The sequence below is a fragment of the Physcomitrium patens genome, chromosome 25, assembly GCF_059467195.1.
Source record: "Physcomitrium patens ecotype Gransden chromosome 25, ASM5946719v1, whole genome shotgun sequence".
NCBI classification, from domain to species: Eukaryota; Viridiplantae; Streptophyta; class Bryopsida; order Funariales; family Funariaceae; genus Physcomitrium; species Physcomitrium patens.
Window position 1 is genome coordinate 4,352,113 of NC_143434.1, and position 17,687 is coordinate 4,369,799.

Here is a 17,687-nt window from a genome sequence, read left to right on the forward strand (position 1 = left end):
CCAATATGAAGGATTTTGATACATGCAACTAGATTCTTGAATGGGTAAATTTTGATCGATGGTATGCTTGTGATGAATTGACTGGACAAGTAGTAGGATCATTTAGTAACGATTTGTACGCGATGGATGTGATTAATACTATAGCTGATCAAATTGGGTAACGAATCAGTTACGATGTGATTTTTCTGAACCGCCGCCCCGATCAGTCCTGCCTCTTCACAAGTGAAGACAGGACTGATCCTCATGCCCTTCCCGTGCTCTTAACTTCTCGTCCTCCCCTGGTCAAAGAGAAATCCGTTCTTCTAAGCCGCGTTCCATCCCATCCAATTTGGGAGCTTTCACTGACAATCCATCCAGATCCAGTTTTCGGAGGTAAGCCATTCATCCGGTCATTGTGCACGTGCATTGTATATCTGATATAATCCATGCCCGTTCGTATATTGGCGTTCCTTTGTTTATGCTGTGAAAGTGGACTAGTACTCGTGTTGCTTAAGATCTTTGTGCCAAGATGATGGAAAGTTCGAATGGATTCGAATTGGCTTGTACATGGACAATGTGGTGGTGCAGTAGGAAGATAGACAAGAGACAATGGCGAGGAAGCTGATAATGGCGGAAAATCGCACGAGAATGCATTCCAAGGAGACTCCCTGGGGCAAGTACTTGCGGATGAATAACTTGGCTATACATAGATCAAAGTTACGTCATATGAAATCTACTGTGGACACTGCAGCCCCCAGACAGTGCCCCCAACAGATTATAAACAGAGAGAGGTCGGATTTTGAACAAGGTAAAACTTCTTTGTGCTAATTCGTCCGGCTAGAATCCTCCATTCTCAAGGAAGCAGAGCTTGATTCCCTGATATTGGTTTGCCTTCATCTCTATCCGACATTCGGGACATCTTGATGGCAATTAATTAACAAGTGTCCCGTCCGCTGCCACAAGAGGTACTTCCAGGATTGCGGTTGTGCACAGATGACATGATAACCATAGTATATAGGAGCGGATTTGTCCTCTAGTAGGTGTACATTTGGTGTGGATAACTTTCTTGCAGAAACCATTAACAAGCGTTTTTAACGATCGTTTGCAGGTAAGACCATCTCAAAGTACCTTTTAACTTTGTCCTCTTTTCCAAATCTGAGTCAAAACAAACGTTTTCTATGCAACAAAAATGAGAGGAAAACATGATGCAGCCTGGTATCGAAGATCACAGACTGATGCCAAATCTTCCGAAATTCACCTACAATGCAGATCAGCATCCTTAAGAACCCGCAGGATGTAAAACCCTAGTTCTACGTATCTTAGCTTGCAATTAAACTTCTCCAAGAGAAGAGCAAGGAAGCTAAGTTCGTAGGGTTTAGATTTCTCACGAATGGATTGGCAATCGTGCACTCACACAGAAAACTGAAAGGATCTGGTCGTCAGGTCATGGTTTCAGTAGCTTGTAAGGAGACTAACCTGGGGGTGGGGGGTGGGTGATGGCTGTTTTTGCTGACAATTGTTAGTGCTTGGTGGTGCTTCCAACTGGATTGGCAAATTCAAAAAGGGCGCCAAGAGTCTTTCTGATTGCAGGCCATGGTCAGTTCCGAAGATCTTGAAGAACGATCTGGCGCCGTTTTCCACACTGAGGATTCAGCCACGAGATGGTTAGTGACCTACACTACGCCTAGGATTATATTTCCATGATCTCCGCGTTAGACTGGAACTCATACGCCAGTGGAAGCGAAAGGTCTGTTTTGGCTGGCACTTCGGTTTCAATTTACCTTCAACTCTTGTGCCCCTTGAGCTTTCCCTCTCATTCCTGCATGTATTTGACCCAATTCAGAGGAAGGTAACTGTGGTGATTCTAAAGGGAAAAGGGTAGGTAAAGGGGAAAAGAAGAGATGTGGTAATATTAAACCATGTCCAAAGCCAAAAGGCTGGACAATCAACTGCGAGCGTAAGGACTCTAAAAGACCTTGTCTAACAAATTCTGAGATAGCTATCGTCAGCTTTTCTGTGGGATTATGCTGTAAGCAGCATCCAATTAGTGAACCATCCTTATCATTCCTACACTTGTCTACATTTACGACCAAATTTTCCTCTCTAGATCTTGATGGGCGTGATGCTGCGTCTAATGATCGACTTTGTGGTACTTCATGATGTCGGAACAAGTAGGCTCCCCTGAAGTGGGCGGCAAGTACTGACTTGATAATCGCTGACCAGTTAGTAAAATTAAGTATTAACAGATGGCTTAAATTTGACTGGCAGTTCCTGAAGGACGTAAGAAGAGTGTGAGTGAAATAGGTAAGGAAAACACTAGACCGATTGACTTGGTAGTGTCCGTCATGCACTCCCTCTGCAGCTGCATTCTCTGGTTCTAGCACCTGGTGTGACTCGGTTTTCGCAGTGCACGGCAAGTTTCAATGACAGTCTGCATTATAGGGAATATCTACTAGAGTAGGTGTAGGATAGTAGTTTTAAATGCTGCGAGTATTCATGATCAGTTATCCCCATGTATTCGTCTCAAACGCTTCATCTTAATATCGTATGAATGTAAATCAATGATGGAAGTTACCGAGATTCATCACGACGAGCATTCTACATTTGATAGAATAAAAGAAAGAGAACACTGGAGATGGCAGGTATGTCCAATCTTTCATGGGTAACTAGGTAAGCTTTTGAGTCCCAAAGACTATTCTAAGAGTTTGGACACATCGTGGGTGAGGAATTAATTCTTCTACCCATAACCGATGACCCACATTGGTTACTATTCGCTGTATTATTATCCGTACATGCATTGTATTTTTCTCAACGCAATGCTTGTTTTCATTTTCTAATGTGTCATGGTGTTTGCTTAGATAGGTTGCGAGTAATAGAGCAAAGCCTCCAATGTCACAAGCAAAGGATACGCAAAATCCAAAAGGGTCCTTCGGTATACACTTGTAAGAAGAAAAACTATCTCAACCGCGGAGAAGCGCCATTATATCACAAGTATGCAAGATTCTTCCCTTGCACACATGCATCAGATCCTTACTGCTGTAAGCCTACGGCATGCAGTGTAAAGACGAGTAACGACAGGGTAACTCGTACAGGAAAGATAGAGTTCTTCATCTACTAGGAGATCAAATCTGTATATTGGCAAATGTGAATAGCAAATGTCTGTCACAGTTTCAACACATGTGAAATGCAGCTCGACTTTTGCCATTAGTTTGTAATACCCTATGTGACACTGCTGGTGCTGCAAATGTCCATGCCCGTCGAGATCATCACCGTGGATGCGAAGCTGAAGGAAATACGAAAGTGGGCTATGAGACACCGTGTGAAGCCTGCTCCAGCAGCAGCGCCCACTGGCATTAGGACATTCTTCTCTCCAAAGCCGGCCCCGGAGCCGGCTTCGGAACTAGGGCCCATCTCCTCTGTGACAGAAGGTATGTGGTCCTGTATTCAACCAGTTGCCGTCAAGACTAAAGTTCAATAACGCAGATCCTGTTGTCTACAAGAATCAACAGTCAATTCAAGATTAAAACCTGAATTATTGTAAATGACTTGGTGGTTGCGCAATGCAGAAGAGGCTGCCAAAAATCCTATTCTTGCGCAGCTCAAAGTAGTGCAAGAGGCTGGTGATCCCAACTTTTGAAACATCCTTAGTAGGATTTGGTTTGAATATACCAGGGACCATTCTTCGTTTCCGGCTTTCACTCACTCAACAAATACAAATTCGCTACTTGGCATGTAAGTTCACACGATAAAACACTAACGTATGAATGTTTCACATATTAACATTTCTGAAAAATCTGAGTAAGCTGATGAGGTACATTTAAATATCTTCAGGGTATGGTTGAGAGCTAAATGACTGATGCCACACCGATTAGTTTAACGATCCTAGGGAAACAGCCAAAAAAGAGAACCAGGCACAGTACTGTTATAATTAACTAATCTAGTAGCCTACCTGCATCCTCAGCATCTAGAATATTTGCACTAAGATTGGTGAGTGTGTAAATTTCGTTAGTGAATACCCGATCAAGAAATGAAACTAAAAAATTGTCGTTCTTCAAAAATCCCATCTTTCTAATTGTAGCTCTGCCTCTCCCAAGTCTTTTTGTGCCTTTTTTCTCCTGTAAAATATTGGACAGTCTCGGCTGCAATCCAACAAATGTCTGTTAATTTAATCATTTAAAAGCGGGTATATTTTTCGTACTGCTCGGAAAGCACATTTGAAACAGGAGAAATGTAGCACATCTCCGAAAACCTACTCAGCAGTTATGGAGATAAACTTTAAGCTAAGAATTGCATCCGGTATCATGAAAAAACCTTGTGCATAGAACATCCTGATGTAAAGAACCTTGACAGCGCTGACATTGTGTCCACAGCCTCCCGAATAGCTGTTCCAGATCTCTCACTGCACAAATGTAAGTTGGCATATCATAAACAGTAAAGGCCATCATTATCGATATAACCTTCAATCAAAGGAAGTGTATTCAATGCAAAACCCGAGAATATACTACTGCAAGACCATTCTACCATGTAAACAAGCTCTGATTCACATATAGTCAACATTGCGCCAATGTTAGCCAAATGGCAGCGCTAGAAAACCCAGCTCTACATGCATGAAATAAGTCCTTGAATTTCAGAGTTGGAGTAACCTGAAAATCTGAAGTCAAAAGTAATCAGTCCTAAGGAATTACGAACCGTTTGCAACTGTTTTCTGATATAATTCAGCTTCACGCCCCTGACAATGTTTGCACAGGATTTGATTCTCCTCGCTGCTAAAAAAAGATTATAAAAGTCAAGTATTACAAAACCATCCAAGTGCATGGAATAATTCCGAAAAAGGATCTAAATACGAATTGGATAATTGGGAAGTAGTGATATTCCTCGTGGCTCCTTCAGTTTAATGAGAGAACAAGTTACCTGATTGGGGTCCTACAACCAGCGCAGCTGACGCGCTTCTTTGCAAACTTCATAATTCCGCCGTTGGAAGGCGTCGATATAGAGACCGATCGAGTATGAGATCCATGAAGTAATTCTTTGCTTGCGTTTTTAAGAATTGGATCAAAAATGCGCAATAGGGGCTTTTCATTATGAACACACCAGATGTTAGTCATGAAGATAAATCTTCTGCACTAGACACAATGCCCACACCTAATTTTTCTGAATACTGTGAGACGCAATCATTACAATATACCAGTACTTCTAGGACCAGACCCTTGTTCTGTAGTGGTATCACAACATTAAACGCCCCTGCACACAGGTCTGTAGAGAATAATTTCCAAGTGCAAACCATAAAAGTCTGACTTTAAGCCAAAAACACATCATTGAAGACGCACCTTACTCAGCTGGTTTTCCAAGTAGTATTGTGGATCAATCGGAATATTATTCTCCAAAACATAGATTGGATCTTCTGACTTCTCATACGCCTACAAGACGACACATTGATTTTAGTCTCTAGTTAGAATCTCGCAGAACTTATCTTCATTTCTCTTATGACAACAGCAATTAGCATATTTGGACGTAGTCAGTAGGACACCAGCATCTTCAAATAACTCCACAATAATCCAGACGAATCATGTGATACCTTTGCACCCTTTGCTGCCTTAATGATGACGTAAGGAACGCGATCACCAACAGTAGGAGCAGTTGCAGCGTCCCGCTGAAGAGAAGGATAAGCACACCCACAAAACACATCACGTTGTTTTAGTTCCGGCACAACCATGGATAGAATTGTTTAGCCTGAAGTGAAATTGCACCAGATTGCAAAAATGTTCTCATATAGGTGATACAAAGTTCCTGTAAGGCTCTATGCAAAAGCTTTCGTCAGAGTGTATATATGTTCCCGGAAAGTTCCTTGAAATGTCACAACCTAATTTGTGAGCAGTACTGTATTTCTACTCACCTTGCGCATGCGTTCAGCTAGCTCAACATGAGCAGTTTTGCTTTCATACGCATCCCCTGCCTTTGTCAAACCCTGCAAATGAAAGACCCTGGATTACCACACACAAGATTTATGGCAGATTGACAGCTACACCTCGAAATATAGAGTGGTTGTCCTCGTAGGCGAGACCTGCCCAATTATAAAGAAAACCGAAAACGAATAGAAAAGTGCCAGCAAGGAGCCAAAATACACGAGAAGCACAAACCGTGTATATGGTCGAAATTATAGATGTATCTCACCTTTGTGATGACAAGAAGAGACAAGTCCATTCTATTCATGAGCAGGTCAGAGATTGTATTTTTGACATACTGAACAGCTCCAGGAATATCACGATCAATGAGGATTTTATGAAGACACTCAGTGATCAGGTTCTTTACAAGCAGACAATTGTCTCTTCTCACAGTCTCGATTCCTGAATTTTCATTATTCACGCCTTGCATCCGTTAGTTTCGGAACGATTGGATGATTCATTTTTATAAACAGCACTAATTCTTGCTGAAAGGACTTCCACATCAATTGTCCCCTCCTCCACCCCACCTTTTTTTTTTTCAAATTTTAAAAAAGAATTTGATCTTTCTTCTAAATTCGTACCTTTGGTATCCATTTTATCATATTTCTCTGGCTTGGTCCACAAGAGCCCCGCGTATCTCTTTTTACTGATGAGCAGATATGGCCAATAAACTTTCTCAAACTCCAACTTGATAGGCTGGTGGTATCCCACGAACATAAGATTCATTAGCAACTAAACCCTCCTCTAGAAATGAACCAAAAAAGCACAAAATACTAATTCTCAAATCAGTCGAGCAACAGCAGTGATAATCCTTTCCTCAAAAACTAAAGAGAGCCTTCTATGTTGGTGTATCAGTCAAAAGAAGAACCTTTGTGAAGGTGGCACTGATCTGCTGTGCGGCCTCCCTTCCCAACTTCATGGCTTCATCAACATCAGGAGTTCCAAACTGCACCATGACCGAGTCTGTGTCTCCATAGATAACCTGGTCGTCCAATGAGACAACCTAAGTCAAAACTGACTACCAAGGTTGAGACACAATTCGAGCCAGATTTCAAAGAAGCATGTCTATACTGTTGCTGCACACACTAATTCTATGCTTTCGGTCGTCCTACGTGAAGTCTTGTATTGGTTTAAGAGTCAAAGACCAGATCGTTAGACACAACTATCAACTTGAAAATTGCAGAGGGTTTAAACCACTTCACAGCACACGGTTTCTCACCTCAGCATCATAACTGTAACTGTTTGATGTATTAAAGCGCTCCTGAACCAATTTCTTTGTATGATCGATCATCTGGCGCCCTGTCATACACAGAACAACTTAAACCGATCATAAGACTCTCAAGATCAAGACATAATTTAATGCATACTTCATGAACACCCACCTGCAATAACTAGGTTGAATTCTCTCCAAAAAAAGCTAGCAGAGACACAATACCGTTTGTTTAAATTCAAACACATCGAAGCAATCAGTCTACAGAGTCAAATAAAGGTCAATTATCCCTTAAACATCAATCCTCTTTTCAAATACTGGGATTAGTCTACGGTGAATGCATTTCAGAGCTCAAAACCTGATGAATTCATAGCAACTTCAACAAAAATATTATTTCAAAGATTATACCCTCAATAAAGTGTATTGACCTCTGATTCAGATTTAAAAGACTAATTTTAAAATATGCATTCTGAAAATTTCGTGAAATCGGTTTCCTAAGATTTCAAATGATTAAAAAATCCAACATATAAATTATCGAAACAATCTACACGTATACATGATTGACAAGCAAACATGCTATTTCAGGTTTCAAATCCATACACCAGAGTAAACCATTTTCTTGCAAGATGTTAGGATTCTTTCATGATATTTAACTTTCAAATTCAGACACTGGAATTCGAAAGTTTGATGAATTTTCAGAAATTTCCTGTCGGTAAAGTTTACAAAATTTTCATCTAAAACTACAAATTCGCGTGAAAATATTTTCAAGGCACAGCCGAGTTTAAGGGTTAACCTCCCACCCCCGCTACCAACGGTCGAGGAGCTGAATTTAATTTGATTGAGCTCCACACTTAAGTGTTGATACTTTCGAAACTTAGAACACTTTCTGATGAAGAGTAACAAGAAAAAAAAAATCAATTGCGACTAATGGATGTCAAGTTTCTGACTTACCAAAACTCGTAACACTGGAAGAGATCTCAAGACATGGCAGCTGCCCAACTGTTGCCCCCGTAAATCCATACACTGAGTTGGCACTCACCTACAACTCTTCAGATTATTAGGAAATGTCATTGTCTCTGCCCCATGTTCAGAAATCCTCCTGCCACTACGCCTATGCAAAAATGTACAGCAGTACGCAAAATTTAAATTAATGTTGCTATACTTTCTTTCTTTTTTTTTCATTGAAAGTTCCAGGCAGGTTAACTACAAACACCTTGAGGGCAAGCTGCCGACCATCCAACACAGCCTTCTCCAACGGGTCTGTTGCTTCCTGTCGGCCAGCGCGGATCCATCTAAGGGTTCATGTGCATGATAAACATAATCGAGAACAATGAAGAAGCAAGAACCACAAACTGGAACGCCCATAAGTATTGGTGCCAGCAGGAGCTGACGTTTGCGCAGCCTTAACTCAATTCTAAACTCCAAGCGAGATCAAACGGAGAGAAGGCCAAGCTAAAAATACTAACTTTCAAATCAGCTTTTGCTCGCTTGCGTGCTGCTAGCAGCTCTTCAAGAATCTCAGGCAATATTCCCTAGAACAATCAGGGGATCAGTTTGAGGCAATGTCGCACACAGCTTGAGCAGAAGAAAATGTTAACAACAATTCAAATCGCAGAAGCTCTAAATGTAGATATTTGCAAGCACTTAGTACGGTCTATTGAGATCACAGTCAAGAATATAAGACCGGAGGATTGAAATCCCAAAATGATTTACAAACTTCATGATTCGAGCATTACTGCTAAGCAAGCAGAGTAATTAAAGTGCGAAAAAATTGGTCCGTACTGACTATTGCGACAGTAATGAGACGACAGATTTTTCCAGGGTTCAAATTAATTCTGACCTTTTCCAAACTGGGTTTAACAAACACATCTCCGGATGGAGTTTTAGTCACTTCTTCTGGTCCCAACATGAACTTCTGCAGGTCCTCTGCTCTAACCTGAATGTTTTCAGAAAATCAGATCGATATGCGTATCTGGAGAATTATGAAACGTCGGCATAGGTACAAATGCACTTCAAAGCATCAAGCCACGATTGTAAGAGGTTACCAAAGTGCAGTAACAAAGATTGTACGCCATCATGATGGAGGGGTACAATGATGCAAAATCCAAAGTGGCAATTGGCTTGTCATAGTACCCTGCTTTAGCATCTAATACCTGTCAAACGAGACCCGATGAGCTTGATAAACCAGGTTCTTGGAAAGGAGATAGCATATGGTAATGTAACAACTAGTGCACAACATTTCTCATGCAAAAGAAATGTAACAACAATAATATTGTTTTAAAAATAAAATTAAAAAACTTACAGTAGCTCCTTCAAAGGTCTCTCCTCCTCCTGCTCCTTGAGACTTGACATTAGGCAACACAAAATTCCTTTGCTTCGATTTTCTCAAGAGTTGTGATAAGACCTACCACATATGACGACACATGAAAACATGATGCTGAATAATAAGCTCCAGGCTACTAAAGTGAGTTACTGAGGAGCAAAATATATGACCCTTTAAAAGCTTTGAAAAATCCATGATAAGTATACAAGTAACCATCAAGAACTCGTTGAGACAAAAAAAAAAAAAAAAAAAAAAAAAAAAAAAACTTACGACGTTCGTACATGGATCACAAAAAATTATCCTTCACACAATCCTAGCGAAGAACACTTAAATGGGTCGGTATAAAGATATATGAGCCTTCACCTTGATACTCTGGCCTCTAGCAAGAAGGAAGGAAATGGGAACACCCGTAACGCGAGCCATTTCAACATAATTGTAAACGAACATAAGCTTGTCCAATAATCTTTGAGGAAGATAAGCATCCTGTGTTTGAATTAAAGAATGTCGATGTCAGTTCGTGATGTGCACGCTACTCGACCTGTGTATTCAAGTTGTGTCTAATACCAAGGCATAAAGAATCAAATAAAGGAAGACAAATCTGATAGACATTTGTAAAACACTGCTGCACATGAGCTTAAATCAAGACACCCATACCTTCAGACAATAAACTGCTAACCTTCGGCGAGTTTCAGAATTGCCATTCTGAAGGTCAGAGATAATAGAATGATGCACATCCTCCTTCTGCTCCCAATAACACACAAGCATCATAATTCGGTAACAAGGCCCTTGCTAATTGCATGAATCAGCTGCTAGGCTTTTGAGACCAAATTTCAAATTTGACTCAACATAATAAAATAATAGCGTAGGTAAATTAAAAGACGATTACCTGCTCTCCTAGAAAGTGCGCAGAAACTGAGTTCAATGAGTAAGAACTAAGTTTGTAGTCCCTTTGGATGGCCTGTATATCAAGTGCACAAATAAAGGAAGTAAAACATGCAAACAAAACTTCTCGATCTGCAAAGATAACAATCGCACAGAAATTTTGAACTTTCTGTCTACCACAGAGACGATACTCACCAATTGGCAAGTATAAAGCAGATTACCTGAAGAAGATCAAATTGGACCCGTCCTTCTATTGTCACTTCTTTGCTTTCTCTAATGCCATATTGCCTGAGCCGAACATTAAATATTAAGTATGATGAGACAGCGAACTGATCCTAGCCCGGAATCTGGCCACCATTTCTACAGAAACCTTCAAAAATTATACTACCATTAGCAGACCACATACTGCAGTCTGCTGTTTACTAAAAATCTCTGCCGAAACATTAGTCAAATGTTCATACCTTGACGAAAAAGACGCATCTTTAATACGAAGTCGACTGTTTCTTATACGTCCAAGCATTGGAAATTCAACCACGTTCAACTTCTGTGCCCTCTGTCAATGAAACCAACACAAGTAAACACAGAAAAATAGGATTTTTTTGCTAAAAAAACAAAGTATCGTTACAAAAGACAGATTCAAAGGGGATGTGCAGTAAGGCACATAAATCGACATGAAGGTCGACTGCACTTAGCCAGTAATTAGTCAATCAAGATAATCAAGAAGCAGCGAATGAAACCGTTTGATAATAAGTACATGGCAATATACCCTACCTCGATAAGATAGGGTAAGTCAAATTTACAAATGTTGTATCCAATGATAATATCCGGATCTACTTCTGTGACCAACTCCTACAAAACCACCATTAGCATTCGTAACTCAAAAATGAACATGCCCTTGAAGTGTGAAGTTCAATCGGCTGTGACACTGTACCAATGATTGTGTTGCCTATTACTTAATCAGTAAGCAATTGCCTAAGACAATCCTACTGAAGCAGTCTAACTAGATTATTTGAGCTGCGAGCTCAGGCATTCAAAAAATTATACAAGCACTAAGCAGCCATATATACCGATAAGTCCGAAAATATAGATTAAGCTATGAAAAGAGAATTCAGTCCAAGACATAGTGCATTCTGCTAAGGAGCATTGTCCTTACCCGCCAAGCAAGAAGAACCTCTTTCTCTGTATCGAATGACATCACGTCAGCACCAACAATAGGTGAACATGACTTTAGAGTCATGACATTCTTCACCATGGGTCGCTGCTCACCTTGCACTGTAACCAAGTTGGCGATCTAGCCAACAATTCCAGCAATCGAATGTTACTTTCAATGACATCTAAAACATTTCAGGTCTCCACCAATAATGACATTTAAAATACAAAAAAGAACACATTTTCCTGGTTTGCAGACATGAAAAAAAATAAATTTTCTACATCTAATACCACCATAATTTCAGCTAGTAAATACATGTCCCATACGACATGCCATTACAACGACTGAAACACAACACTAGCTTACTTCCTCCAACCCAGCGTGAGACGTTAAATTCAAGTCTGGGAACTTACCTGAATGACAGGATCATGCTCTGGCTCTGGGAAATGACCTTTTCTCCCAGCACACTCAATGTCAAAGCTTAGAATCCGAAACGGGGCCATCTTCGAGTATTGACCTACTGGTGCATAACTGACAATTTTGCTGTAGCTGAACGCGAAGTCAAGAAATCAAAAATAAAGAAGTAAACTACACATTTGCATATTCTCCAAGAAAATGGATAAATTAACTAACTTATTGTCTCACTTATGAATTGGACAGCTCAACTTTTTTAGACCCGTTAGTATCAAAAACTTGATTAGAAAGTATTCAAACGCAACACGATTTAATTGAAATATCCTAGTAAAGCATCATCACATGGTCAAAGCACTGGCAAAAGACATAGCGTACAAAATTTATCACAGTTTGAAAATGTCGGTTGAGCAAAACAAGATCCCTTCGAACCAGGATCCTTGGCAAGAAATAGGATACTGTATGTCCAATTCCAACTGGCAATAGGACAACCGTCTTGTACTCTTGCAGTAGTTTCCAGCTGGAAGCTCAATCCAATTTCCACCAACAATATCGCAATCAATCATGAAACGCAGTGCAAATAGCACATTGCTCTCATATGTCAAGAAACACCGTTGACCGATGCCATCGATATTGATACCTTTTTCCAGGATTCCTAGAGCAAACAAACACCGACCAGACAGTGCTATGAAAACAGGAGATGGTTTGAACGAACATTTGAAAAGTAGCCTTTTCAAATCATCCACTTGCAGAGTAAATGTACTGTATATAAAGTTCAGAAATGCAGAAATAGATCAGGACCTAATGAGTATGTTTGCTTCGGAACAATCTAACACCAATGAGTTGTTAATTGTTCACAATATAAAAGTTCTTGCCTTCATACCTCTACAACCAGCCACCATGGTTGGCAAAGCAACAACAATTTTCAAGAAAGAACGAGCCTTCTGCACTTGATAGTACATAACACTACGCTTCTGTACAATCTCGATCTTGGTAATAAAGTTTTGAGTTTTGCTATTCCTGTTTGCCTCTCGCATGCGTGTCTGTCACCCATACATGTAAAAATCCCCATTTTCTTTGAGATATTACAAGGACTGATTCCAATCAATATCACATTGTATAATGCCAGCAACTATTTAATAGTGAAGAGCACATTTAAATTGAATAGCTGGACAAGGTTCCTCACCTCCAAAGTACTACGAAATTTAGGAACATCGTCCGGCCCAATACCATCAAGACAGCTGATATAGAAATATGGTTCAAAACCATGTACATTACCACAAACGCTGTTTCCTGCACCAATTTAGACAGTAGCAACAACACAATGTCACATCAAATTCGGAAGTGACAGACAGCAGGTACACGGCAGCATTATAAAATCCAAATCTAGTGATGTGATATCTAATATTCCGAAAAACAACACCTCCAGTACATTGCTAAATAGAAAGCTTCTGGGCTCGGCAATGATTGCAGGTTATTGCGTCTTTCAACAATAACATGAAAGATAAAAATTCGTCATTGTGAATACTATAGGCTTTAGAGAGTAATAGACAGTAACTGTTGAACGAAATTCAAGCGATGATTCAGTAGACACCTTCTTGTGTCACCCCAAACATGCGAAGTACCGCAGCTGGTCCACTTCTGTAAGGACAGAGTTCTTTGTGGCTGTCCCCGATGACGTAATCAATCTCAAGCTGCTGAAACACTGACAAAACTTCTATTAATTAGCCAGAGGGGCTGGGTCAAATGGTGTAATTCCAAATCAATTAAAATTGCTTGTAGAAAAACATAAACGAAAGTCGCTTTGCTCAGTCTCTTAAATATATTCCCTGACTGCACTTAGGCAAGAAACTCGATCACATGAATTTACAGACTACTATCCAGCAGGGCGAGAAAATATCACACCTAAGCTGCTCGTTTCAGTATCAAGGCTAGAAATGGCAGGGCGTCTCCATTTGGTGAACAGAGCAGCTACTGCAGCCCGGGATGCATTCATCTCTTCATCACGTAATAAGGTCTCCTCCAAAAATACGTCCTCATCCTCTTCCTCCATGACATCTGGTGGCAGTACTAGTGGCGGCGGGTAACCTTGACCATTTGCTTGCAGCCGCTTCGAAGGCGGCAAATTAGCATGCATACCGGTTCTCTTCTTCGAATCCATAATGCCAATTCCACCCGTAAAATTCAACACCTGCAAAACCTCCACACTCCAAACAAAATTCCAAACTACACTAAAATCTCCATCCCATCCGTTTCTTCTTCTCCCACGTCCAATTCTCCACCGCAATCACTTACTCCTCATGCATCTAACTCCACAAACCTCCCAGCTCCAAATTCGAAACCCAAAATTTTGCCTCCCAGAAACTTCACCACCGATCTCTCCACAGGGCAATACCGACTAACACCAAATAAAATGTGCAGAATGCTCTCTGTTCATCTAATTCGCTGACGACGAACCGCAATCGTGGACAAAAGCGAGACGATCTGGCGGAAAATTAATGCTCTGAGGCGGCTCTCCTCCACTCTTCGTTCCCGCCATCTTCCTGGTTTGATATTTCTGCTCAGCTCGACCGCCATTAAATTACTTAAATGAGTAGGAGATACTGAATGAATGATATCTGTCCGACTTGCATAGTTGTGAATAGAAAATGATGTAGTGCCAGGTCATTTGTTACGTGTCGCGGTGCTCACCGACTACCGTGACACATGGGCAGGCGTAGGAAGTGAAGGGAGGAGAGAAGCTGAGGGGTTTGGAGACTTGCAGCAGCAGAGGGCGAGAATTGGTGCGCACTCAGTAGAGTTCGATTACGGTTGTTGGAGTCGTTAGTTGGAGATAGCGTAGCAGATTGTGGTTGATGTGTGCAATTAGTGGAGATGGATGATGTGGAGAGGAACTTCGATTTCGGGGAGGAGGATGACAATGGTGCTGTCGTAATAGCCAAGGGGAAAGAGCTGGAAAATTCATGGGCAGAGACTACACAAGAGGTGCAGAAGCAGATGCAGCTCCTGGCTTCGTTCGGTACAGTGGGCGGAATGGCTGATGTCGCGATGGTGCCACGGACGAATGCGTTGTTGCAGGACCACATCGCCAAGCTGCGAGCCCTAATTGTGCGTTATGAGATGATTGCTCAGCAGTACCCTACGTAAGTGGCGCATGGAATAGCCGGTGTCTATTTTCGAATTTTAATTTATTGTTACAATTTCATTGCGACCGTTGTGGTGATTCAGTATTTGCTTATGTTCATGCTTTGACGTTGTGCAGAGAGGAGGGAGTTCAGGCCAGTATGAGGACTGTAAATGATTGGAAAGATCAAATTCAGGCGTGGGTCCATCACATCCTTTCACTTGTTACTGATATCTTTCTTCTGGTCAATATAGTATGCTTTTACCTTTTCCGTGGTAGTAACTAGGTCCACGGAATTGTAGTTTTGTCACCTTGTTCCTGAAATTGGTGTGTCACAATCGATTTCAGCAGAAGCAGGGCCTGAAAAATCCTTTGTCCGACCATGTACCCATTCCTCAACCGTATCTTGTTCGTGCAGATTGCGAATGAGCTCAAGAAATGCTAATCTTCAGGCCAAACGTAATATTGATCAAGCTGTTATGAGTGAGGTCAGATCACGTTTCATAGTAAGCTGCGCAATAGAATAAATAGGGTTTGCCTCTTTGTAAGCATGCATTGTGGTTTTTGAGGCATTTCCCGATGTCTCTAAGCAAACTCATCGCAAGACAGCTACTACATGCTGCGGATGAATTTTGTGCTATCTTATAGACAATTATCATTACTGAAATTGCAATGACCATCAGTGCTTTTGCAAATGTGATTTTCAGAGGGAGCAGCTTCTTTCTGGTGGACAGGATGCTGACCTTCGCCGCAAACAGTTGCAGTAAGATTTATTACGTCCTCTTTCTAGCTTTCATACTGATGAATCTTTTCTTAACGATGTGAACTTTTTCTTGGGTTACTTGCAATATGATCTCCCTCCGATTATCTAATGGCCCTACTTTATGAAATTATGCAATCCTCATCATGTATTCACTTTGATAAATGTCTCTGCATTCAAGAACAAAAGCTGGAATGACTTCTGCTGCCGAGGGCATTACTGATGGATTGCGTCGCACCCGCCAAATCATGATTCAGGTCAGATCAGGGTTTCATTTGACCTCTTGCTTCACAATTGTGGGAATACAGAGCTTGAATGAGTGACTGCTGAAACAAGTTGTCTAGGACTGAAACCATGGTATTAGTAGTCTATGAGTTGGGACGTGCTCTAAGTAGGCATATTAAGGATTATTCATGGACAGTCCTGGAATTACGTCTCTAAATTCTGTGACTCACTTGAAGCCTAATCCTGGTCGCTTGATAAACAGAAGGCCTCTGCCGTGCACTTGGAATGTATTACTTTTACTTGTTGTGGATATAGGAGTAATGCTGGCAACTAGAAATGACGATATGTGCCGCAACACACTCTTAGCTCTACGCTGGCAATCTTACATTTGTTCATTGTCATGGGTTTTGTACCATGATTCCTGCTGCCCTGCTGCAATTTATATATCCACTTGATCTTGAAATGTTTGCAGGAGGTGGAACGAAATGCAGCTACTTTGGGTGTATTAGGTGAGATCACATGATCTCATGAGATTAGTCGACTTGTACTTCTTACTGATGAAGTTGAAAATCTATGGTTAATGTTTTGCAAGCTCTCATGTTCTATCCAATCAGTGATAAAATATGCATGATGCAACGCGGGGTTTCTACCTTGAAAATTTGATTACAGATACTGACTAATTATTTTGCTGGTCATGGTCAGATCAATCAAATGCTACACTTAGGAAGGCAGACGCAGAGTACAAAGGTCAACGCTCTATTTTAGGTGTCACTCGTTCCAAGATAAACTCAATGACCAGACAGGATTTGATTGACAGGTATGATGCCTTCTGTTTTTCATTCCTTTATTGAACTATTAGGTACTTCTGGTGGTAAGACGAAGTGATAACTCATCTCTTGTCACTTATGCTGGATTTCGTTCTGGTTGTCATCCTCCAGTAAACTCTTCATATTAAGGAAAAGATCAGCGTTTCTAATCTGTGTCGGGTGATGGATTCTATACAGGGCATTGGTGATCTTCTTTGTCTTCGTCTTCATCTCCGTGTGTTTCTATATTACTCTGAGGCGGTTGCCAATTGTGAAGCATTATGTACGAGGGTCTTCTATATTGCCGTTGCATCAGCCACTACTGAAGGATTCTGCACCACCTCATTCACCACCTTCATATCCCCAAGCTCCTCCTCGAGATTCTTTGTCCAGAGGTGAATTTCATGAACCTGATGTTTATGACACTGCCCCACAGTTTCATGAGCACCAGGGTGCTCAGTCCCAGGTTTTTACTGCTCGAGGTGCACCAGAATATGTCTTACAAACTGCACATGACAGTGCAAAGGACCCTTGGTACCTTGAAGAGTTGTGAAACACGCCTTGTTGACCTTTGAGGTCAAACTCAGCATCAATATCCTTGTTTTACTTTTATTTTATTTTGGAGTGTGAATATGTCATTAAAACTTAATGAAAAATTAAATGTTCTGTGTCTGGATCTTGAAGCGTGCTATGTCTTGTTCATCTGTTGTATTTTTTGCACTGAATTTTAAGGAGTTGAGTTCTTTCATGACATTGCTTTCTTAATGTGATTTTTAAAATGATTTAGAGCATCAAAGTATTTCCAAATGTTTTTTTGACTTCGAAAAAGATTTTCGAGAGAACCTTTGAATACTTCGTAGAAACAATTTTAATGG

General features: G+C 40.8%; 3 protein-coding genes across 14 annotated transcripts; 2 read left to right on the top strand and 1 right to left on the bottom strand.

Moving 5' to 3' along the window:
• Positions 1-68: 68 nt before the first annotated feature.
• On the top strand, positions 69-4,037 carry LOC112278240 (uncharacterized). 4 transcript variants are annotated; one of them, XR_012216889.2, is made up of 9 exons: positions 69-372; positions 568-787; positions 1,503-1,643; positions 1,850-2,008; positions 2,248-2,283; positions 2,838-2,970; positions 3,232-3,407; positions 3,546-3,711; positions 3,811-4,037. XR_012216889.2 is itself a non-coding variant. In XM_073531911.2 (8 exons), the coding sequence occupies exons 2-8, from the start codon at positions 589-591 to the stop codon at positions 3,614-3,616; spliced, it is 915 nt and encodes a 304-aa protein (XP_073388012.1). In that variant the 5' UTR covers positions 69-372; positions 568-588; the 3' UTR covers positions 3,617-3,772. The 4 variants fall into 4 exon arrangements, 3 of the variants coding, with proteins under 3 accessions (XP_073388012.1, XP_090103622.1, XP_090103623.1); XM_073531911.2 differs by lacking the exon at positions 3,811-4,037 and having other exon boundaries at positions 3,546-3,772; XM_090247496.1 differs by lacking the exon at positions 3,811-4,037 and having other exon boundaries at positions 1,850-1,936; positions 3,546-3,772.
• LOC112278234 (DNA polymerase delta catalytic subunit) lies at positions 1,496-14,560 on the bottom strand. 9 transcript variants are annotated; one of them, XM_090247479.1, is made up of 31 exons: positions 13,803-14,560; positions 13,492-13,602; positions 13,084-13,190; positions 12,781-12,940; positions 12,357-12,552; positions 11,900-12,035; positions 11,490-11,627; positions 11,108-11,185; positions 10,798-10,889; positions 10,558-10,624; positions 10,341-10,412; positions 10,109-10,195; positions 9,818-9,937; positions 9,434-9,535; positions 9,177-9,284; positions 8,972-9,067; positions 8,598-8,663; positions 8,345-8,401; positions 8,083-8,170; positions 7,141-7,220; positions 6,790-6,903; positions 6,503-6,617; positions 6,151-6,323; positions 5,873-5,944; positions 5,555-5,629; positions 5,307-5,396; positions 4,891-5,051; positions 4,669-4,742; positions 4,291-4,378; positions 3,996-4,118; positions 1,496-3,417 (listed from the first exon to the last, which is right to left on the bottom strand). In XM_090247479.1, the coding sequence occupies exons 1-30, from the start codon at positions 14,056-14,058 to the stop codon at positions 4,031-4,033; spliced, it is 3,267 nt and encodes a 1,088-aa protein (XP_090103605.1). In that variant the 5' UTR covers positions 14,059-14,560; the 3' UTR covers positions 1,496-3,417; positions 3,996-4,030. The 9 variants fall into 9 exon arrangements, 7 of the variants coding, with proteins under 7 accessions (XP_090103605.1, XP_024367195.1, XP_024367193.1 ...); XM_024511427.3 differs by having other exon boundaries at positions 1,496-3,472; XM_024511425.3 differs by having other exon boundaries at positions 4,669-4,745.
• A 105-nt stretch (positions 14,561-14,665) lies between these two features.
• On the top strand, positions 14,666-17,488 carry LOC112278239 (uncharacterized). The gene is made up of 8 exons (XM_024511449.3): positions 14,666-15,040; positions 15,160-15,219; positions 15,440-15,509; positions 15,729-15,784; positions 15,963-16,038; positions 16,479-16,515; positions 16,709-16,823; positions 17,011-17,488. The coding sequence occupies exons 1-8, from the start codon at positions 14,772-14,774 to the stop codon at positions 17,363-17,365; spliced, it is 1,038 nt and encodes a 345-aa protein (XP_024367217.1). The 5' UTR covers positions 14,666-14,771; the 3' UTR covers positions 17,366-17,488.
• The last annotated feature ends 199 nt before the right edge of the window (positions 17,489-17,687 follow it).